At 38.8% G+C, this 24468-nt stretch overlaps 1 protein-coding gene and 1 long non-coding RNA gene across 2 annotated transcripts in view; both read right to left on the minus strand.

The window, feature by feature from the left end:
- The window catches only part of smarca2 (SWI/SNF related BAF chromatin remodeling complex subunit ATPase 2), a 40729-nt gene extending 38267 nt beyond the window's left edge, over positions 1-2462 (minus strand). Inside the window, exons 1-2 of the mRNA XM_008419373.2 lie at positions 2339-2462; positions 2-262 (exon numbers count right to left, since the gene is read on the minus strand). Coding sequence (XP_008417595.1) covers positions 2-235 — 234 coding nt within the window. The 5' untranslated portion in view covers positions 236-262; positions 2339-2462. The remainder of the gene's footprint in view (position 1; positions 263-2338) is intronic.
- Positions 2463-7319: 4857 nt separating this feature from the next.
- LOC103470733 (uncharacterized) overlaps positions 7320-24468 on the minus strand; it is a 50176-nt gene continuing 33027 nt past the window's right edge. The window contains exon 2 of the long non-coding RNA XR_534524.1: positions 7320-8423. This is a non-coding gene — a long non-coding RNA (uncharacterized LOC103470733). The remainder of the gene's footprint in view (positions 8424-24468) is intronic.

Raw genomic sequence — 24468 nt, forward strand, 5'->3', positions numbered from 1 at the left:
CCTTATGCATAGGATACATGTTGTCCTGAGAGTAATCGCTTTGTCCTTGGGCCTGCATGCCGTGCGGTGCGTTGGGTGTTCCTGGTCCAGGACTGGGGCCCATCATGCTGTGAACAGAACCTGGTGAGGGGTCAGGTCCAGGGCTGGGGCCCAAGATGGGCCCTGGGGACAGGCCTGCCCCTGGTGACGGGCCAGGATGGGACATGCCACCTGACGTGTCTGACGGAGTGGACATCTACCGGACTGAGAGGACACCAGTCAGCTGAGGGGAATAAACAACAAGTACTGGATTTTAGATCAGGTAAACAACGACGGGAAACAAAGAAAGGAAAACATTTTACACTTACTATTTCATTTTTGTCAATCTTTTATATAAAAACATATCTTTAGATATTCAAATTTGAAATATTGTGATGGAACTGGGAATAACTCTTCTAATGGGAGCATTACTAAGCTTCCAAATACTTTAAAATAGTTTGAAAATCACCTTAAACCTCTTCCATAGTGGATAACAATAACAAAAACAACATAACTGATGTTCTTCTATCTTAGTTGGTGAACACCCACTTGTGTTTATTCAAGGTCATCCCAAGGTATCATAAGCCTGGCGGGCTGTCAGGCTTTTCTTGTGCCCCCGCCAGGCTAAGCATTGTTTAATTTATTATAGGTTTTTTATACACCAGTAATAGTGAAATGGTTGGAAACAACCTGGCAACACAGTACGGTCAGTATATGATCACATCAGGTCAGGTGTCTTTTTTTTTAATTTGAACTCTGTAACCACTTCCTGTCTTTACTGGTTTACATGCCAACAACTTCAGTGAATAAAGTGACAAGTCGCAGTTATAGGACAAAAAATGTCCTGTACAACAGAAGTGCAAAAAATTATATTGATTTTGTTTGTATTTTTTATGTTTGTCTTTTTTAAAACTTTACAGATTGATCATATAATGTCTTCCAATTACACATAATTAGTGGGCATTCGTCCTTACCGGACTTTGTAACTTTTCTGGGGGAAACCCTGAAACCGGCAAAACTCTGGTTATTATGACCACCGGTGATCAGTAATTCAAGTTATTTGATCGTAGGAACCTGACTGCTCCAATTTCTCCTTCTAAAATTCTGTAAAAGCAGAAAAGGTTTCCATTTTGACTTTTTTTGTGTTCAGTTTAAAACAAATCATAGTGTGGAGCCAGTTATGTGTTTTTGTGTAGCTGAAATGAAAGGAATTTGTTGTTTTTTGTTTGTTTTGTTTTTGTCTTGCTTTGTCTTTTGTGAGAGCACAGAAGAGAAATAATGAAACAAAAATTACAACAGGAAAAAAAAAACAGGCAGTGTTTTAGCTTCAGAACTGCAAATTGCAGAATCCTGATCTGGCAGATGAAAACTGTCATCCTATTTCAGTACAGCTAAAGCTAAAAGTACAACACCTTCATCTGTGATTCATGGTTAAACTAAAACTGTGAAGGTGAAAATGTTAATTTGATCCAAGAGGATTATTAGTCACAACAGATTTAGTCTCATCTTTCCAGTACGGTTCTCTGGGGCATTGGCCCCTTTTCACCCCGTCTAGAACCGCCCATGCCATAAAGCTACCTAGAAAAATACAACGTAGGAAACATTTAATTAAAAGCCGATCTGAAGTCCTGTATAATGTTTATTGCTGTCTTTTCCTGATAAAATGTTATTATTTAAAATAAGCTGTCAATACTGAAAACAGATTTTTCGGTACAGTGTAAAAATGACACCCCCGGTTCGTCCAGGTTAACAACAGCAGCATACATAACAGTTCAATGTTTTATTGATTATCGGACTGAAATGCACACCGGTATTGCCTGGCGCAATACCAAAATATAAAGGTGAAAGTTAAACACACAACGGGTTCTCCGAGACATTCCTGTACGGTTACATGACCGTTAGCTGGTGAACTATCACCATGAAGAAGAAGAAGAAGAAGAAGAAGAAGCGACTCTGATTGGATCATCATGGCTTCCCCTAAAAAACTGGTGGCCATCATGTGCAAGACAAAAATCAAACTTAAAATGAAAGTCGGGCTTTTGTCAGCGTCGTGCCAGCACCTTTAGAGACTTAATGCAAGTTAAATACGACGCTCAGAAAGACGGGGCCTCGCAGAGCAAATAATTGAGGCGATTTCAAAGGTGTTTGTTTGGCTCGAGCGAGAACTTAGCTAGCAGCTAGCTAGCTTAGCCTGCTAGCTGTCGTTTCGGACTGCTACCCTGTGATGTGTTCCGTGTCACAAAGTTTGGACAGTTAAACGCCGCGCAGAGTTATTAGAAAAGCGTAAAGATAGAAAAAACAGCGACGTGAATTATTTTACCTTTCAGTTGTTGTGAAACCGCACACTGTTAGAAGGGATTACTGCAACGTTTCTTCAGAAATATGACGGGTGTCTAGAAGTTCACTCCCCCCTCGGTGTTGTTTTGCTGTCATATTCAGTTTGCTCCAGTCTCGCCTCGTCGACACTGATTTGTCGATGTCACCGGAAGTTCCGCCTCCCAAGGCTGGTGATTGGGTGAATATCGGTCAGTCTTTGTTTTGTTTATATGGGGCGTGTGCCTACTCTATTGCCACTTATTATTGGGAATTATGGCTCTTTTCTGAGATCTGGATCTATTTTTTCTGTTTACACTCGTTTGGCTCTCAAAAAGGTACTAAGATTTTTTTTCAGCATTTATATTCAACACGTGAAACTCTTATGCAGACTCATTACACAATAACTATGTTTAGTTATTCAAGTTCATCTGTTGTCTTTCACATCCTTTAGGCGAGTGGTGGTATAAGCCCTACCCATCATAGGGCAATTCACATGTTTATTTTATTGATAATTTCGATAATTAGCTGTATTTATTAAAGTAAGAAATAATCCAAAATTGACCCAGGAATTATGCTGTGGCCCTTTCAATCTCGTGGAAAACTACTGACTTTACAGCTGTGATTATTATTATTTATTTATTTATTTTTAAAATATCATTGTTTAACCAGCTGGATGTTCACAAAACTCCGTATCCACATCAGTTGGAAGTTGAGTGGAAGGAAAAAATGCAGAAACAACACAGAAAACATTACCCTTGAGGCTATTGTGAAAACCTCAGAAGAGGTTTAACTGAAGATATGGATTAAACCATTAAACCATTCTAAGGTGTTCACATGTCGTGATGCTCAGTTCTTTGGGGTTTTTTTTTTACTGAAATCCTTTTCTGTTTGTTTGTTTGCATAGTTGTTCACACTACTAATTAAATCCGACCGCTTCTGAATTAGTTCCATGGATGGCACAGGTTGGATGTTTTTGGGTGTGAAAAGATCAGAACTGGCTCATTCTAGGGACAAGTGCTGCGAATTAGCTGTTGCTATCGCACCATGATGCTAACATGGGACTGCTGTTTCATTCAGTTTGTCTATGTAAATGTGTGTCTGTCCCTATCAAATAAACTTTGAAATAAATTATGCTGTGAAAAAGTCAGATACTGGTTTCATATGAAAAGGGCTGCAGTGTTGCTCACTTCTCGCTTTCTTCTACTAACAAACTTCAAATGTAATTAATTTCCCAGCATAACTCGACACCAGCTCATACTTTCAAACACTAACATGTTTTTTGCAGGTATTTCTGGATTAAAAATCTTAAATTTCAAGTTTTATTGGTCTTAAGAAATAATAATTAGATGAAATTTGTGCTTTCATTGCCACATTGTTTGTCGTCAAAGGTGAAGTTTTGTAAGTGAATGTCCATATTTTAGGCTAAATGTGGCACCTTCTAGGGCTGCACAGTGGCGCAGTTGGTAGAGCTGTTGCCTTGCAGCAAGAAGGTTCTGGGTTCGATTCCCAGCCTGGGGTCTTTCTGCATGGAGTTTGCATGTTCTCCCTGTGCATGGTGGGTTTTCTCCAGGTACTCCGGTTTCCTCCCACAGTCCAAAAACATGACTGTCAGGTTAATTGGCCTCTCHAAATTGCCCCTAGGTGTGAGTGTGTGTGTGCATGGTTGTGTGTCTCTGTGTTGCCCTGCGACAGACTGGCGACCTGTCCAGGGTGACCCCGCCTCTCGCCCGAAACGTTGGCTGGAGATGGGCACCAGCACCCCTCCCGACCCCACTGAGGGAAAAAGGGTGCAAGAAAATGGATGGATGGATGGGTGGCACGTTCTAGTTTATGCAGGCATTTCGTTAGATGAACACTAGATGGCAGCACTGATCCACAGTTTAAAAATGGGTTCCGCGCGGCTCTGGAGTTTTAATACCGAGTCTTTATGAATAACACGCACCTGAGCTCCAAACAAACAAGAGCCGAGTCTGAAACTATGTAGCTGGTATTTACATATCAGTAAGTCTGATTATAGCATTGTGGAGTTCCAGAGGCTCGGCATGCAAATTAAACAGAAGTTTAGCAAAACTTTATTTGCATCATTTTGACATCAGAAACTGTGTTTTGATTTCATTATGAAAAGATAAAAGCTGTTTTCACTGGATATTTGTTTGTTAAACCTCAACAGTCGTATAATAATAATTATTATTATCATCATTATTCTGCTTTATTTCCCCCTGCAGCTCAATATTTGTTTGCGTTGACATCGAGTGTACCTCATTCAAATAAATCAAATAATGTTGGTTAGCTTAAAGAAATGTGTATTCAAAATATTTCTCATCATTCACTCTGAGAAATACCTTTAGTGTAAACATGTGCTGTCATAAGTTACCTTTATTTAAAGTGGAAAAAAAGGTGCATTTGCAGCAACATGAGTGAAACTTATTTTTTAAATTCCGTCAGAAGAATTTGCAACGCATCATTTATTATTCAAAGTGATAGTTTGGCATAGTTTGTGGATGAGCCGTGACTCTGGGATGACCTGGGAAGACGCTCAAAGGCTTCACCAACCTCATTTGACTAAACTCACAGGTCAATGACCAAAGCTCATTTGAACTTTGATCTTAACTTCCCCTCCTTAACAATTCTCTTCTTTCTTATGTATCTACAGAAAGGATGCACAGAGGGTTCCCAAATGTAAATTTTCCCCAAAGTAAACAAATCGAATCAGCTTCGCGGTTGCAGCCGCCGGCGTCTTTAGAGTCGCAGAGCCAGGAAAGGGCTTGGCCGCAGTCATTTGTCAGTGAAAGGACTAGTGGTTGCGGCTTCCATTCACCTTGAAACGTGCCGTAAAAAGTCTCCGGGAAGTCAAAGGCATGACATTTTATTCAAAGGGAACCGGCGTTTTTTAATGGATGGGTGGGACAATGGAATATTCAGGTACAAAGACGACGTATTCTTCTTCCAAAATCCTGTTTTATTCATGTGGAACCTGAACAAATCAACTAAAAACTGTGTTGTTTTTAAAGTTTACACTTTTTAACCACTAAAAATATTCAGTGCAAATTATATTTTTGGCAAAATGCAAACAAAACTTTTCTTATATTTATTGCAGCACATTGGCATGTGGTTTGGTGATTTCCAGTTGTGTCAAATCAAAATAACATTTTTAAATGTATGTCAAGTATATTCAAATGTATTCAGCAATGTTTCATAAATGTCTCAAAATGTCACTTTGACTGTGAAGGAGAAAATTTGAGTTTCTGATTTTGTACAACAATAACTGACAGATTTTAGCATAAAGTTTTTTAAGTAACATTGATCTTTGTTCATAACAATCTTATTATTTTTGACCTTTATTATTTATGTATATTTACATATTTACACATTATAAAATATTTTAGGGGTGTACTTAGATCACCTTAAATATACATATATTGTGTTTGTTTAGAAAACTTTCTTTCCTACTTATGTACAAAAGGAAAGAATAATAAAAGCAACTTCTTTTCTAGAAGAATGAATGGAAACTTCCTTCATGGTAGCTATAAATGATATAATCACTAATAAAAACCTGTTTGTCTCCCATCAGACAAAACTAAAACATTTGTGACAGTGTAAAAGAAAGAATTACATATTTGCTGTCAAATGAATCTGTTATTCCTGACTTAAATTATTAAAGAACGACAAAATTAAATTATTTTATATTCCGTGTTAATGAAGATATGAAATGATTTGGCCTTTTTTGATTATTCCCTCTCAAACATGTCGTGTCTCTGACAGACGGCTACAGAAACACAGACAGTGATGCACGCGCCGCCGCCGCGCGCTAATCTGCAGGTGTGAGCAAACAAAAGGTGAGCTATAATTAGTTTTACATGTGCCACATTTGGCAGCAAGCTGTTTGCTTTCCTCTGTGTCACCTGAGCTTCCCATTTGAATAACCAATGCTCACATTGCGGTGCGCTTATTATTTTTCCCTGAGTTTGATGATGAAGTGGCTGTTTAAACAGCAGCGACAGGCAGCATGCTGGTCATGAGGAGCTTGTTTAACGTACGACAGTTCACACTGTTTGAGTCCGTTTCACAATCCTTCATACGTTTAGTGTATAGTTTATGACTGATATTAGTAAGAATTATTATAAGCTCACTTAAGCTCCAGTTTCCATTTTGCCTTGTTTGAATCTTTAGTTTTATATCCTGCAGATAAAAAGCTGTTGGTTAAAGCAGAAAAACTGTTTACAGATGGTGGATTTGAAAAGTGGTATATTCTACAGCTCTGCTGAAAATCTGTCTTGTTTCTCTGAATAACGTCGATTTAGTGTATTATCAGAAAAGGCCTGTCACAGTAACGCATGTTACTGGATGATCAATTGTCCCAGAAGTTATTGGTTTTTGATTTTTTGCAGGTAATGACATAATAATAATGCAAGAACACACTCTCAAAGATCAATAAACTTTAAATTCCGATTAACATTTAACACTGGAGCTGGAAGACATTTTAAATATTCAAAATAAATAAACAACAGAAACAAACAATAAATAAAATTATATTTTGTAAACAAAAAGAGACCAAAACACCAGACTGAAGATTTTTGTCATCAAGTTTTTGACATAAAAAGAGAAAAGTACTTTTTTATTTATTTATTATGCTTTAAATTAATTGATTTATTGCTTATTGCCACAGAAATACACCCTGCCAGATTTAGGTTTAAAAGAAGGAGTTTGCATTGCGACAGGCCTGTATCAGCTCTCATTACACTAATATTATCCAGAATTGCACAAATATATATAAAAAAAAAGTAAAATAGTCCTGCCAAACTGCCATACTGGGGAAAAAGATCAAACAAAAAGCATCTGGAATGTGCAGTGTTGGTATCCTAATCAATAGATTCCATAATTAAATCAATCAATCAATCAAATTTTATTTGTATAGCACATTTCAGCAGCAAGGCATTTCAAAGTGCTTTACATAATTAAAATAAAAACATAACGTGACACTGAAGAAACAGTGATGGCAACTTTTTAATACAAATTTTATGACATTTAAAAAATTTATAAAATTGAACTAAAATCCAAAACCAAACCTAAGAGCTAAATTGATGACTTTGGTATCTAAATATTTTTCATTTCCTCATTTCCACTTAACAGTAGTTTTGCTTCCATTCAGTTGTCAAGCAAATTTTGAGTCAACTTTAGAAATGTCAACACTGCAAAAACACAAAATCTTACCAAGGATTTCTGGTTTAGTGAAAATATGTTAGTTCCCTTGAATTAAGACAAAACTAACCTAAAAGTAACATAACATCAATAAATAGGAGATTGTTTTAAGTAAATAAATCCTCAATATCGTTGAAAAGCAATATTAATTCAGATTATTTCACTTATCTCAAGTCGTTACCTAGCAACCCGAGCCCAGCCAGCTCGTTACCTAGCAACCAAGTTCTAACTCCGTTGGCAGATTATTTCACTGACAACATGGGGAAATTTGTCTTGTTATAAAAAATGAATTTATCTGCCAGCGGAACTCGTATATTCAACAATATTAAGGAATTATTTCATTAAAAATAAGCTTTTATCTTGCTGCAAAGTTACTTATGAGTAAATTTTGTCTTATTTGTCTTGGACTAGAAACAAGAGTACAAATTTTTGGTAAGGTTTGGTGATTCTGCAGTGGGAAAAAAAGGTAAAAAAATAACTGAATTAGGAGATAATACGATAAATAACCATCCCTAATCTGGCCACTGTATACAACTGTATTTGGGATCCAAGTTTAAACGTCTGAGCTCAATTTGCTGTAAGATTAATAACTGCGGTTCTTTCAAATCATCTGTCTGAACCAGAAAGATTGCTGCAGGTTGTTTTTTTTGTTTTGTTGGATCTCCTGAAGCAAGTGTTTGCTATTTCTCTCTTTAACTGCAACTCATGAAAGCAAAACTCCAAGCAGATTTACAGGCGGTTGTCCAGTGCCTTCCTTCATCCTTCCACCTCGGTTCCTCCATGTTTGCAAAAGCTGCTTTTGGAGGACTCTCCGGGGACCGGCATCTGGTCCAGAGCACCGAACAGCACCGAGATCTTTTTCCAAGATGGTGCGGGGGCCATGTCGGAGGCTGTGAAGAAAGGAAACGCTGTCAGAGCAAGCCGCTTTGTAGTTGCCTTTGTTGCAGGTGCCCTGCCATTCACTGTTAGAGCCTGCTGTTTAATATTACAACCTGCTGGACATCTGGTGGCTGTGGCTGAAAGAAAGCAGCAGCACGATGATGACCCTGCTTGATAATATTCTCTGACAGATAATAACAGATGTTGATTATTAACAAATGATAAAATAAAATTTCAACTAAGCCTTTGATGGTTTAACAAGTCTTGTTCTGTATCCTTTATACAAAGTAATGCTTATTTTCTTATCTAATGTTTAGTTTTCTGAATTGACTGAGCCAAATTTTATCTATCTAGCTCTAGCTAGCCAAGCTAAATTTAGCTAGCCGATCTAGCTAGCTACATCTAGCTAGCCAGATTTAGATCGCTATCTAGCTATTTAAAATAATTGTCTCCCATGTTTGACCAGGTAATATAACAGCCAATTTGGATATATACTGAGCTACTTATCTAGCTAGCTTGCTAGATCTGGTTAGCTATATGTAGCTAGTTAGAGATGCAGCTACCTAGCTAGCTAGATATTAATAGATGACTAAGAATACCCTCTTTTTGAAAGAGGCTATACAAAGAACAAAGCCACATGATCTATATCTGCACACACTGAGTGATAATTTAGAAATTAACAACTTTCTGCAGTAAAATGTCAGAGGTGCTTATAAAGTAGCCAAAAACTGTACTCAAGTAAGAGTCCTTCAACATATTTTAATAAAAATTACTAAATTTGAATTAAAAAATGAATGAGGAACGCACTCAATGCATTTTGCTGCAACATTTTAAGGCATGTATACGAAAAATAACGGCTTCTGGAACTTTACTGGCGTCTATAATTGAGTTGTGTCCTCTTCTCACAACCCGATGGAACCAGAGAAAACAGATGAAAGCGAGCAGGACTGGATAGTTTGGTTCTTTTTATCCAAATGTGTTTCCAGGCCTTTCAACTTGTAGCAGAAGTGAAGCAGAAAGCTCAAAGCCAGCATGTGTTTCAGGCTTGTCACAGTGAGTCGATGGGGGGGTGATGGAGTCAGCCCTGAATACCTGCCCATCGTCAGCGCTCAGTCCGCATCTGTAAGCTGTTAGGACCACTTCATCTCTAACAGATGCACAGGAGTGGGGTTAGTGGTGTTAAGGACTTAAAAAAGAGGCAACATGTCTGTTTGTATTTGGAGAATCAGGTATCTGAAGGGGAAAAATGCTGTATTTTAATACGTGGTATGAGGTTTGTATGGCGATTTGGATGGATTTTTTTTCCACAAACAAAATTCAGTGACAGTGCTCCTGGATCTCATCTATTTCTTTTTTTTTTTTCCAAGTTCATACCCATAAAATACAAGTGAGGTTTTGTTTCAACTTAACTTGAAGCACCATATGTTTTAGTTACACAGTGAAGCAAGTGTTGGAAACAGTTTGGTAGGTACTTTCAGAAAAATACTTGGCAAATAAAAAGGTGATCCATCATCATTCACCATTCATCCTGAGTAAAATTCAACCTGCAAGATAAGCAAATCACCACAGAGTGGCTGAAGATCTCAGACAAAATCATAGATCTTCTGACGTCTTTTCCAAGAGATTCAGCTGTTATAATACATCATGCAGCCTTGGTAAGAGAAAAATACTCTCTGTCAATTCCAGAGTTTTAACATGTAAATATTCTGATTCTAACCTGATGTGTAGAAAACCAGGCATTATTTATTTAGAAGGGAATGTGAGAACGCATAAAGCGGAGACTGACGGAGGTTCTTCCCTCTTGCGGCAGGTGTAGAAACTTAACTATAAAATAAATAAATAAATAAATAAATAAATAAATAAATAAAGCAGCAAAGAACAAAGTAGTTTTTTTCCCTGTAGAAATGCCAACAGAAATGTGTTTACAGAATTTAACAGAAAAACACTATAAATTACGCAGCTGAAACTAAATCTCCATTTGTTGCTCCTTTAGAGCGACTGTTAGCACCGTAGCAGAGCTAGCGGCTACAGGAAATCAGAAACATAACAGTTTAAATATAATCATAGCATAATCTGATCCCTCAGAAGTTTCCTGTTTACGATCAGTTGTTGTTTTTGTTAGAGAAATAACTAAGATTTATAACACCAGAAACATTTCCAGCTATTTTAATATAAAGTCAGAGTTAGCACTGCAGCGTAGCTCGTGGCTACAGGAAGTAGCAGTTTAAACCTGTCAGGAGCCGTCCCTTGATTGGACTGTCGATCTTTTCATCCTACTGTTGTAAAAAGGAGAGAGAGAAAGACTTGAATATGACCTGAGTGAAACTAAAGAACTTTAAATAGTTATAAAATACGTAAATCTTTAGGATTAGAAGAGCGCTTGCTTTCTTTCAGCCATGCTCACAAATTGAACACCACTTACAAAAAAGAGAAACAGACAATTGTCTGGTAATATCAAAAAAACAGCTGAAACACTGGGTGCCTTTAAAACAGCTGAAACACTGGGTGCCTTTAAATCTCAACTTAAAACCCACCTGTKTAGAGTTGCTTATGGCTAAATTAGGGTTAGAGTGGGTTTTGATGTCTTCCATGTTTTTATGTCTTTAATGTTTTTAATTTTTTCTTCTTTCTTTTCGACGTTTTAATGATGTAATGTTTTTTGTTTTTTTTGTTTTTATTTTTATTTTGTTTTTTTTAATTTTTTTTAAATCTCTCTCTTTCTCACTGATTATTTCTGTTTTTATTTTAATTATGTAAAGCACTTTGAAATGCCTTGCTGCTGAAATGTGCTATACAAATAAAATTTGATTGATTGATTGATTGATTGAATTGTCACTAATCTCTGTCCAAAGATACATTTTCAACCTGATTCAGATCAATCACATGTATCTTTATGAAGCATTTTCTTTTCCTCTTATATCTGAAAAAGCATTTTAAAAAAATGTTTTCAAGACAGATCACAGCTCAACAGGTTCGTCAGAGATCTGCTCACCCCTTGATGCTTGTACAAAATTAACAAACAAACCAGAATGTGATATTTTGTGACTACTAAGGCTGCGTTCACACTGCAGCCTAAAGTGACCCAATTCCTATTTTTTTGACGTAATGCGACCTGTATCTGATCTTTTCATGGCAGTGTGAACAGCACATGTCGGACTCTTTTTCGAATGTGACCCTTACCTGATACGTATCCGATTCAAATGCGACCATAACGTCCACACCGCATTCATCCAAACTGAACGTCACTGATACTCAACAAATCTCACTATTCTGCGTCCTGATTCACGCAAGTGGGAAGAAAAACAACAACCATGACGGATTATAATGAGGATTAAGTTGTTAATTTGCTGCTCCGGCCGGATAACAACTTCAAATATATAAGCTAAGCTACACCGTTAGCCTCCATGTTTACTTCCGCAAACACTGAGCTCTTCTTCTTCTTCTTCTTATGGCGGTTGGCAGAACACTGAGAACCATGACGCTATAGCGCCCTCTACTGCGCATGCGGGACACTTCAGGTCGTTTGCCCGTTTACACTGCAGAACACATACAGGAAGCATTTACTGGCAGTGTGAGCGGCCCTGGCAAAAAAATCGGAATTGGGTCACATCAGGCTGCAGTGTGAACGCAACCAAAGAGGGGCTTTGTGTAAATAATCTGTTAGAACCAGTAAACTGTGAATTATCCTGGCTATAGAACTGCATAAAGGGAAAACGTGGTTCCAGCACTTTGAAACACTTTGTTGATTACAGAAGCAACGTGTCTTTTAACTGGGGAAGATTTCAACAAAAGATGTGTTGAGCAACATGACAGAAGTGATAGATGACGGTATTTTGCAGTGTTTTTTTCAAATGGGTTTTGACCTGCGTGTAAACTCTGCTACATTTGTACCAGTGGCGTAAACACAGGGCAGGCAGGTGAAGTAGTGCTCACCTGTCGTCCTGACAAGTTAGAATACTAACAATGAGACATTCTGTCCACTTGATGGGTATATAAATTTATTTTCTGTATAATTTTAAAATGTTTGTGGCCAAAATCCCTGAAATTCACCTGGATTACTGATGCAGGAAGTTAGCACATGCTCCCTGCTGGCTCTCTTTACGTCGCTAAGTGTGATTACATGCTAACGTTCCAGTCTGCCTAATATATCCCGTGAATGTGACATATATAGTGTTTCTGATGGGACATAAAGGTGCAGTGAAAATGCAGAGGGTGATAAAAAGTACCATGCCACACTGACAGGGGGCAGTGCTGAGCTTCATAGACACAATGGAAACAGGAGCTGAAGACATAAAGTCGGATTAGGACGAATCCAGAACAACCTTTCCTTAAAGCGCATCATTTCTAAAGTTACACAGTCAAAAATAAACAGCAATAATTTGTTATTTAGCTGTAACAAAAAAATCAGGGTTTATTTTCCAAAGTCATATTTTCACCATATGTTTTATTCATCTATAAATGTCACAGTTTCAAACTGAATGTTGAGCATCAAACTATATTGCTTGGTGTTGAATATTTAGTTCTAAGCTAAATATTTAGCACCAGATTAAATATTTAATTAGCAAACTAAATATTTTGTTAGAAGCTAAATCTTAAGCACCAAGCTAAATATTTAGTTTGCAAGTAAACTAGCTTACAGATAAATAATTAGCATGAAGCTAAATATTTTTGCTCAGAGTTAAATATTTAGTTAATATGCAAATTCATTTGCCAAAAGCTAGAAGTGGAAAATATGGGGATTAGAAATTTACCCCCATTTTTCTCTTATTGCAGGTTAAATAACTCAAATCACTGCTGCTAATTTTTGATTCCCAGACCTATTTGGTGATTATCATGAAAAAAAATCTAATTTGATTCGTATGAAACTATTATTTTTGCTTAACAGTATAGAAAGCATAATTAAAAGCATTTAAAACAACTTAATGTGTCAAAATTTAATTATAAACCTCTACTTTGGGTTTTATATTTTTGTTTATCTCTCTGAACCGATTTGACTCGTCTCTGATTTTATTGAAGTCTTTACATTCTAGATTCTAAACAGGTTTATTTCAGTTTCATAATCATTTTTTTTCCCACCATGATCTTCTGGAAACGTGCTGGATTTATCGCACGCAGGTTTCCACTTGCTGTAATGCACACCGGTCTTAATAGCGTGTGTGTAAACAGAGGATGATATATGTTTTGTCAGCCTTGTGCAGTTTGACAGCTTTCAGGGCTTTAAGCCATTACTCAGGTGCGGACAGACAAGTTTCTGACAAACTGGATCAGATTCGTCAGCCTTCATCTTTTCACTCGAGACTCAACACTCACTTTGGCAGAACAATGCGCAAGAAAAGTGTTTATATGTTGAATTCGAGCCTGTGGTATTTCACCTGGCGCTGCAGAGGAAAGCTCACTGACAGCGAGTGGCAGCCGCCCTTCACTGCAATTAATATGCGACTCCTCTGCTAACAAAGCGCTTGTCAAAAAGTCCAGCCTCCCAATCTGAGGCCTTTCTCAACACAAATCCCTCCCCCTCTGCACCACTGAAAAGGCATTTTTTCTCCTCTCTGTTTCAGAGCTGTAACTTTCTAGCCCTGGACAGGAATCTTGTGACGACTTGCTCACCATCAGGCTGGCGTGACATTTTTGTCAGGCTCGTGTTTTGTTTCGGCACTAAGCTTTCACAGAATTGTGTGAAGAGTCTGCGGTTGTTTCTTTGCTCAAACTGCGTCTCCTCAGTCTGCAGCCTCTCCATGAACAGGGTAACTCTGGACGCTGGCTGCCTCATCGAAAGGCCCGGTCCACACGCAGCCGGGTTTAAAACGATGACAAACGAGATATTTGTTCCTGTAAAATCAATCAATCAAGTTATTTGTATAACATATTTCAGCAGGGCTGCACAGTGGCGCAGTTGGTAGAGCTGTTGCCTTGCAGCAAGAAGGTTCTGGGTTCGATTCCCGGCCCCGGTCTTTCTGCATGGAGTATCCATGTTCTCCCTGTGCATGGTGGGTTTTCTCCAGGTACTCCGGTTTCCTCCCACAGTCCAAAAACATGACTGTCAGGTTAATTGGTCTCTCCAAATTGTCCCTAGGTGTGAGTGTGTGTGTGCATGGTTGTGTGTCTCTGTGTTTCCCTGCAACAGACTGGTGACCTGTCCAGATGACCTGTCCAGGTGACTGTTACGCCCCCAAGGTCTAGGGGTCCAGGGACGATAACATAAAATGTGTCCAGAGGAACAAATGGTGTGTAAAATGATTTATTACAAGAAAGTTTTCCAAAACAATACAATTTAACCCAACTAATGCAAAACAAAGGGGTCAACAAACTAAAGAATATTAAGTGCAAATTAAAGTTACAAAAGGGTCCAAACAAGTCACTTCAAAGTAAACTCAAAATAACCCAAAAGGTGAGGAAAGAGCACACAAAGGGAGCACCAAGCCTCCCAAACAAGATTCTAGCTTGGCAAAGCAATCTAAAGCTGTAAAGCTACRTAGCAAAACAAGCAGAAACAAAATAGTTCAAAACTGCCACAGCAGTTGTACAAAATGGTTCAAAACAAACTTCCCAAGCAGTTGAAAACACCAAACATGCCAAACATGGGGGACAGCTTCACAAAACCTCTTCCAACTAGCTGCCCCCCTAGAGGAAGGATTCAGGAGCCCTTTATAGGGTGCAGGTGGGCCTCATCAACATCTGATTGATTGRAAAATCCTCTGCTGGTCCAATAGTGGAACTGTTCTCCGACAGCCTTCAGACCAGCCAATCAGGAAGGTGTGCTCCCACAGCTGAATCTGCATAACAAAAGGAGCCTGCACAGCCTCAAGAGGCCAAGGGCTGTAACAGTGACCCCGCCTCTCGCCCGGAACGTTAGCTGGAGAGGAACCAGCAACCTTCCCGACCCCACTGAGGGACAAGGGTGAAAGAAAATGGATGGATGGATGGATATTTCAGCAGCAAGGCGGTTCAAGGTGCTTTACATAATAAAAACACAAAATTAAAAAGTTATAAAGAAAACACCATGCAGTCAACAACTGAACAGACATTATATTTGGAGGAGCTGTTACTAAAATCATCCAATAAGTTGGTTATGGTTCAAAAGCAGCTCAAAACAAGGAGTTTTAGTCTAGATTTAAAGGAACTCAGTGTTTCAGCTGTTTTGCAGTTTTCTGGAAGTTTGTTCCAGATTTGTGGTGCATAGAAGCTGAATGCTGCTTCTCTATGTTTGGTTCTGGTTCTGGATGCAGAGCAGAACCAGAACCAGGAGACCTGAGAGGTCTGGAAGGTTGCTATGACAACAGCAGCTCTTTAAGCCGTTCAGTGATTTATAAACTACCAGCAGTGATTTAGAGTCTCTTCTCTCAGTGGAGGGACTGTAGGACGGGGAGATGTCCTCTACAGCTTCGTCCACACCTGATTGGTTGATGAAAGGTTTTCATCCACACAAACCCGCTGAACTACACAAACTACACAAAACACCCAGCGTTGTTTTAAACATCCCTCACCAATAGGGGGCAGTGAAGAGCAAACATAAAACCTGTATCTGCCAATCACAATCCTTCACAACAACCAGAGGCTGAACTACTTTTAAATAGAATGTAAAGTTAATAAATCATGAAACAATGAAGCCAGATGCACTGAACAGCATTTAGCCTCCATATTGGAGAGGATAGTTGGTGGAGAACAGCCGACCTCCAATCACTCTTTCTCCTTTGCAGCTCAACATACTGAAGCAGTTGGGCTTAAAACAAAATAAGCGAAAAGCGTCTGAACAAACGTAAAAATCAGCAGCTTTCTGCTGGCAGCCATCTTTCCTCAGAACTGCATCATCTGTTGCAGACTGTCATGTGTTTACCACCAAATCTCTGGTTTCTGAACGCAAAGGACAATTCACAGATCTTCACTTTGGCCGGAGGTTTTATTATCTATCATTTTTAGTGATATCAAACAGAGACTACATGTGGATGAAAGGACAAATCGCATAAAAATCTGTTTGGTTTATCAGCTACGGACAAGGCCAAAGTCTGCAGACAGACATGTTGGGTTAGCCTAGTAAAAATCTGGTCATGAACATTTTTCACTAAGCATTATTGCTAAAAAGAAAACTTTTGGAAAAGATTTCCAGAGATCCCCCCAAAAATAAACCAAATAAAGCATAAAATGTTTCTGCTACATCCCCTGGTTTTTCCATGTTTGACGTCTAAACAGACCTCTAGTCTTACATTTACACTAAGTTCAATTAAAGCCCTAAACTCAATACCAGCCAAAGGATGAGAGGCAGGAGCAGGCATGCGTTTTTAGAAAAACTCAACATTGAAACTCTCCAAGCCTTCAGAGGGGAGTTGCTTCTTCCATCTTATGCAAAAAAAAAAGTGAATTCAAAGCCTGCGTTGCTCCACCATTCATCTCCTGACAGGTCTCCACTCAACTCTGTTTCTTTTCTGAAAAGACATGAACGCCATCTTTGCGAGGCCTGCTGACATTAGTCACTTTGATTCTATTTTTATTTTGACTCAAATAACACAAGCTTACAGGAAGGAACATCCCTTTAAAATCCACCCGAAAACCCAAACATGCCTGAAATCGTCAGAGTGATGTGTTTTCCAGAGGTTTTAAGTGTACAGCTGGGATAAGTTTGTTCAGGCAAATTGCTGTATGAGCCCATCAGTGAAATGTAGACGGGCCTGGCCTGCTGCCAGGAGCGCAGGAGGCCCAGCGCAGTCATCAGGAGGAATCTGATGTGCAGTCAAAGGAGCAAAGAGGGAATAATGATCCAACCAGAGGAAAGGCTTTGATGAAAGAAAGTCAAATGTGTTTACACTGACAATAAAACTGAGAAACAAAAAAACAAAAACTTGAAATTCAGGATTGTTTGGGACGTTTTGGACAAACGTCTCAAAGTTCTCACAGAAACTTAGAGGTTTCTTTCTATTGAAAGCCTGAGTGGCAGTTCAGAGGATGCTGCAGTTGTTAGGATGCTGCAGTTGTTAGGGTGCTGCAGTTGTTAGGATGCTGCAGTTGTTAGCGCTGCAGTAAGATCCTGGACTCAGTCAGGACATTCCTGCCTGGGGTCTCCAGGTTCTCCCTGTGAACAGGTGGGCTCCCTCCAGGTACTCTGGCTTCCTCCCACAGCCCTAAACTCAGGCATGTCACAGTTAAACCCAAAACTATTTACACCCTGCAAGGCTTGTCACAATGTTACTGCAATAGACGATCATATTGTTGTTTTGAGACCATTTTCAAGTAATAGATCACTGATGATCGCATAGGGATAATGCAAGAACACATTCTACAGCTTTAAATTCTCACTGGAACTCAGACATTTTAATTATCCAAAATAAATAAATTAAACAAGAGAAACAACAAATAAAATGAATGATAAAGTCTCTGTAAACAAAATAATCCTTCAAGAAGAGGGCAAGTTGAGACCAAAGCACCAAACTGTAGACTTTTGTCCTCATGCTAATCTTAGCTCCCTCCTTTTGTCTGCTAATCAGAAGTGAGATTAAAGCTGTCTTCACACCTGATGGTCCGGAAGACTCGGTTCGATTGAGGCCATACATTAGTTTCATTTCCAGCAGCTGCGGTTCGTTTTCTCACTGCACCGCATCAAACGAGCCAAACCCTTTGAGCAACCTGTTCCCCTGCTCGCCTGTGGGGGCGCTGCACCAAGAGCCACCGCAGGAAAAAAACTTCTGAAGAAGACACTGAACGCAACATTCTTCTTCACAAAATCTAAACAAAATGGAGTAGCGTCAGACTACAGCGGTTGTAGTGTTTCTCTTTTGTTTTTTAATAAAAGAAGACGAGCCCTTTCTCCCGCTCGCGCTAGAGTCGCGTTTGTTTTGGTTGTGTTTACCCAGAATGCCTTGCGCTGTAGTTCACTTCCTGCTTTTGGCGCGGTCTCCGGTCACATTTGAAATGTACTTAAACTGAACCGAGGCGTCGGTTTTTGGGTGGACCAGAGTTCGCATTTTTGCTCTGCATCAGTCTGATCTGGAGTTCATGTAATCCCCGAGACTGGAAATAAGAAAGACGGTGGATGTTAGCTTCTGCTGCGCCGCCAAGATGGTTTCAAGCATGAAAAGGTATGTTTGGTGTTTGAGCTATTAAAAGAGCTATGAGTGTTTTTAGGGGAGGATTTCTAAAAACAGTCGTAGGCGGTTGTGGGCCAAACCCCTGATGTTCTGGGGCTCCACTCCAGTTACTTTATTGAACTAGAAAAACGTCTGGATGCCTGGATGAAAATCAGGATTTATGAGATTAGCACACTGTGTCCTCAATTCTCAGGCAAGTCTTATGTTTTGAGGATGATTTTTATTAATCATTTGAATCAAGACTGAAAAGCCACCTGTTTACATTTGAACCATAATTAATGGGACGTATTTTGTGTATTGATGTTTTTGATGATGCGTCCCACAAACTGTAATGTTTGGTCTCAAACTGGTGACTGCATGTTGCTTTTGTGACTTTTTGTTTTTGTTTCTATGCTGTGAAGCACTTTAAACTGCCTTGTTGCTTGAAATGTGCTATATAAATAAACTTGATTGATTGATTATCACCACCTCCAGGGCTCTTTGCTAATCCGAAACATTGTAGAATGTAACAGAACTGGAAGATAATGGATTCCTGCTTGATTCTTCTCTTGGCAGCTAAAATGCATAATTTTTTCCTCAGTACTTGAGTAAATTTTTTTTACCAAATATATATATTTTTTACTTCTACTTGAGTAATTTCTTGGCGGCCACTTTTTATTTGTAATTGAGTTGAAATACATTGAAGAAGAGCTATTCTTTCTTGAGTGTAGTTTTTGGGTTCTCTGCTGCCTCTTGATCAGCTGCTGTGATTAAATTAATTAAATATTCAAGTTTATCCAGCTTGGAGTTTGAAAATATGCCTAAAAATGACGATGATGTGGTCAGAAATACGGTCTTGCTCTGTGCTAACAGAGTTCTGCATTCACATAAGTAACGGTACAATAATTTTGACATCTTTTATAATAGCACAGATCCTTTATTTGATCCGTTTATTTCAGACAAACCTGCAGAGTTTGGTCTGTGCCTCAACAGGTCAGAGCTGCTTTGTTGGCAGATCAGATGGGATTTCCATGCCATTCAACAGGAAGTGACTTCTAAATGTGGGAATTTCTTGGCATCGTCAGGACAGTGAAGAACATTTAATCACAGGAAAGAAAACAGATCAGCTTCTGTAACTTCAGTGGGGCATGACTGGCTTGTTTGGTCTATTTTTTCCCATAGATTTCCAAAGTGAAAGCAGAAGTCAGCACCTAGAAATGAGTGTGATGATACTGCTGGTTATTAGCTGTCGGCCTCCGTCCCGTCTTGTAACTCTGTACTTCTATTGCTCTGCTCCGGCTAGACCAAACTTTCCTTATCGCGTTTCACAGGAATTAAATCGCCAAGTGAAAAGCTCATGGAGCGTTTTCTTTTTGAAAACTGTACAGCTGATACTTAGAAACCGCAGGAATACATTTCCAATGCTGTATTTGACCCCAAAAAATATTGTTTGGAGATCATGAACGTGTCCATGTTTGTTGTATTTTTTACATTAACATCATTCTTGGAGAATGAGATTTCAATCTGGAGCTCCTTTCAGAATTAGCTGTTTTAAGTTTGTCACTTTAAATCCAAATGAGCTGCAAATAATCACAACTTTTTCACTCGCATGTAAAAATGGCTGAAAGCAGATGCTTTGAAAAGTAGAAGTGGAGCCTCCTGCACAGCCAACAAGAATGGAGCAAATAGTTTCTGAATGGTAAGTCAACAACACAATCCTCCGTCTTTTCCAGCAGCCATTGTACAACTTATACAGCGGTATGATGCATTTGTATCCTAAGAAAAAGATTTATATAAGATGTATCTCTAGTGAGATATTAACATATATATAAAAAAACACAAAAGCTTTATATTGTAGCCAAAACGGACCAGAACATTATTGGGAAGGAATGTAAAGCCTTTGCAAGGTAACGCAAAAGAAAAAAATATCCTCCGTTGCCCCAGTGCAGTTTTTTCTCAAACCTGTGGTCCATGGGCGCCTCCTAGTGGTTTGCAAGGTACTACATGCAAACGACTGTTTATTTGAAATGAGGTGAGCTCAAGAGTGTGACGCATGAAGCTGTTTTACCACAGGATTGTGGTTAAAACTAATGATGGATAAAACCGAGTATTAATGTTTCGTTCACAAGTGATTTGATTCTTTTGAACGAGTCCCAGCTGGCGAGAACTGTTCTTTGTTTTTTATTACTCTGCTAGAATTTCAACTGTTATTTTTATTTTTATTTAATAACAAATTTAGTCAGCAAATTAATACAACTGATAGAAATGGGTTAAGTTTTACAAACAGAAGATGATTTTCTTGTTTCTGATGAAGCAACTCAGATCTACACTGCAAAAACACAAATCTTACCAAGTATTTTTAGTCTCATTTCTTGTACAAATATTTTACTATACTTGAAATCAGACCAAACTAACTTATAAGTAACTTTTCAGCAAGATATAGGAGCTTATTTTAAGTCAGTACTTCCTTAATATTTGTGATAAAGTACCAGTTCCATTTTCAGATCAATTTGCTTATAACAATAAATTTTACCCATAATCATATGTAAAATATTTTTGCATAGTCCAAGGACGTTTTCATCAACATTACGGAATAATTTACTTAAAACAATCTCCTGTTACTTCTAAGTTAGTTTTGTCTTCATTCAAATGTGCTAAAATATCTTCGCTAGAAACAAATCCTTGGTAAGATTTTATGTTTTTTCAGTGTTTTCTTCGGTTATTATGCTTCTAAATTACAACACTTGGTAGTGAAGAACAATTTCTTTTTTTAATTTAATTTGTTTGACATTATAAAGCAAATCCACACTTTCAGAAACTGTAATTAACATAAAGTTGTTCATTATTTTATCACATTTACCAAACATCCCCACTCTTCTCATTAAGACGAGCAAAGAAGGCACCAGTAACTGAGTTAAGAAACTAATATTTCCTTTCCAGGTTGTGGCAGAAACTCGCTGCCACCTTCGTTTTTACCTCTGGGTGTTACCTTTAAAATCTTCCCAGCTAACATGACTTAAGAGGGAACAGGTGGACCTCCTTAAGCCGCAAGAACACAGCGAAAGCATAACAAGGCCCCTGTGGTTTCCCTAAGAGTGCCCTCATTTACAATACAGACCAGCATGTATCAGGGTTATAATCATTAACAAGCAGTTCAGCAGGAGTTCACTGTGCGCTGTGAGCCTGTGGAAGCCTGTTCTGGTCGGGATATTTTGCTTTGTCCCCTGAAACCACACGAGAGACTGACCAAATGTTATGGTTTCGCTGTTTCACAGAGCTCAATGGGAACTATTTCCTTTCACTGGAGGGAGAAATCAAACGAGATAGAGTTGCAAAATGATGGCTTATTCCTCTGCAGTTCGTCTTGCAGCTAAAGCCGGGTGCTGAAAATTTCCCCTCAGTGGCAGAGATTTAACGTGACGCATTAATGTGTTAATCCAAACAACGCAGAAAAAGAGAGAGTGGGAATCCAGCCTGACTGGGCGCCGTTCGCTCGCTTTGCCCCAAAATAACGATTAAGGCTTCTATCAAATATCACCTTAAGCAGCGCCGGGGCGTCACGCTGTCTTCCAACCGCCTCAGAGCGACGGAGAAACCCGATCACGCTCCGCTGGGGGAGGGACCGGCCAAATGTACAAACCTGCTCAAACGGCAGGTCTCTAACGCCACAAAGGCAGAGCGTTCCCGTCTCTACCAATCAATCAATCAATCAATCAGGGTTATTTATGTAGCAACAGGGCAGTTCAATGTGCTCCACATCATAAAAATATGAAAACCGTTATGAAACCAGCAACACGTTACAATTTGACGAGTGACATCATCAGAATCATACACATCAAATGTGTTATTATGCGGCTCTATGCAGGTGAGTTTTAGATTTAAAGACACTCAGTGTTTCGGCTGCTTCGCAGTTTTCTGGAAGTTTGTTCCAGATTTGTGGTGTTTCTCTGGATCTTTAGTCCTCTAATCCTGGAGATGTTCTTCAGGTGACAGAAGGCTGACTTTGTAACTGTCTTTATGTGGCTCTGAAGGTTAAACCCAGATTTCATCCTGAACTCCAGTTTCCAGCTGTGATAACTGAAGCTAGATCTCGTTCCTCTTCAGGTCCAAAGATAAAAACTTCAGTTTTGTTTCTGTTCATTGTTATGGGATTGAAAAAATAGCCATAATTTTGATAATCCTAGCTGATCGCATAACGTTTGTAGACCTCACAACTTTAGACTTTTAAAAGGTTTGACACAATCACTGTTCTCTAAATGCATTAGCTAACGCAAAAACTTTTTTATACAACCTTTCAGACTGATATCCCTTTTTTTGCTTGTAAATTGCAAAAGATGAGAAAAGTGACTTTTACATTTGGTCAGTGTTAAAAACTCCTGAACAAAGGAGACGGAAACCTTCTTTGAGAGCTCAAACATCCCCCTGCTGGTGCGACAATCACCGTCTGTATGATTGGCTAATCCTGAAATATGCGCCTGTGACTAATGGTGCAATTTAGCAAGAAATCAGCTCCAGTTTCAGCCGACTTTATTGACACCCTGGCATGATGCAGATGCCTTCGGCTGTAATGAATAAGCGCAGGGATACTACTGGGTTCGCCTCTCCTCCTCCTCCTCCTCCTCCTCGTCTTTCAGCGCCGCTTTTGTGCAGGTGATAATGAAAAGTGCCAGAGAAGCATGTAACTGGCCCTTCTCACCTGCTTGGCACTAAGGCAAGCTGTCATGTCAACAATGATGCTAAATGGGAACACTTGAGCTGCTTCACGTCTTGTTGTTTTTCAGGGCGAGGTGCCTGGGAGAACTCTGTTTTCTTTGCGCGTCCTCCGTCTTTGATAAACGGGAATATTGTATCTTATTTTTGAGCGAGTGCCAACCTGATGACATTTTGCTACAGAGGGAATTAGCGCAAAGCAGCAAGAGCGGGGTTTGGTGTGCTTTACTGCACAAACACAACATCAGTCATCCTCTGAATGTGGATCTGTGAGCCATCGCCACGGTGACGGCAATCTGAAGGGTTGTTGTTTAAAGAGCGGGCAGGATAACTGGTGCAAAGTGTTCGGTAAAGAAACCCCACAGTTTCAACATTCACAGGAAATGAGTCGCTTTACTTTGAAGGGACTTAAGTCAATATTTGCATAGTTGCACCTGTGGAATGAAAAACTGCAATAATTATCATGTCAAGTTGGTTCAATACCTTCAGGTTGACTAACTTCACTGAACCATGTGGAAGCAAAATAAACAATATTACAATAATAACAGCTGTTCAACATTAAATTAGGCATCAACAGCCGCATGTACGGAAAAATACCACAGTCACACAAATGATCATTAAATAAGTAGCTATAAGTCTAAATTATTAAAATTCAAACGAACATGTCATAGAATGGATCTAAAGTATTCGTTCGGGCCGTTGGAGATAAAGAAGGAACAAGTTTCCACCAAACAATTCAGAAATTTTGAGAATGAACTCAAAAGATTTCTGGAGATTTCAGAGCTCCAAATATTGAAAATTTGCAAGAAACAACCCAAAAATGTTGATAATGATCTGAGAAATGTTGTAGAGGTAATAAGGAAATTTCTGAGCTTGAATAGTTGAAAGGGAATACTCAGACATTTTGAGGATAATCTTCAAAGTTTTCTAGAAAAAAATCTGATATTTTGAGATTAACCTAAGAGTTTTTTGTAGAAAAAAGTTTCCAGATTTCAAACTCGGAAAGTTTCCAAATGTCAAAAACTTTTGACTTTTCTAGAAAATTCCTAGAAACATTTCTAGAAACATTTTTTTCTAGCAAATGTTCGACTTTTGAAACTCAGAAATGTTCTTGTTTAGAAAAATTCTGAGATTTATCCAAAAATTTCAGAGGTTTTGGCCTGGATATCAATCTTGTCCAAACTGCATGTTTTAGACTTTACCTGTTAATGAATTGATTCCACAGATAAAAAAACCTATTGTACTAACTGTGCCCTTCACAAAATAGACCTAAAATCTTATTTCTAGGCCT

This window comes from Poecilia reticulata, linkage group LG9 (genome assembly GCF_000633615.1).
Source record: "Poecilia reticulata strain Guanapo linkage group LG9, Guppy_female_1.0+MT, whole genome shotgun sequence".
In the NCBI taxonomy this organism is placed as follows: Eukaryota; Metazoa; Chordata; class Actinopteri; order Cyprinodontiformes; family Poeciliidae; genus Poecilia; species Poecilia reticulata.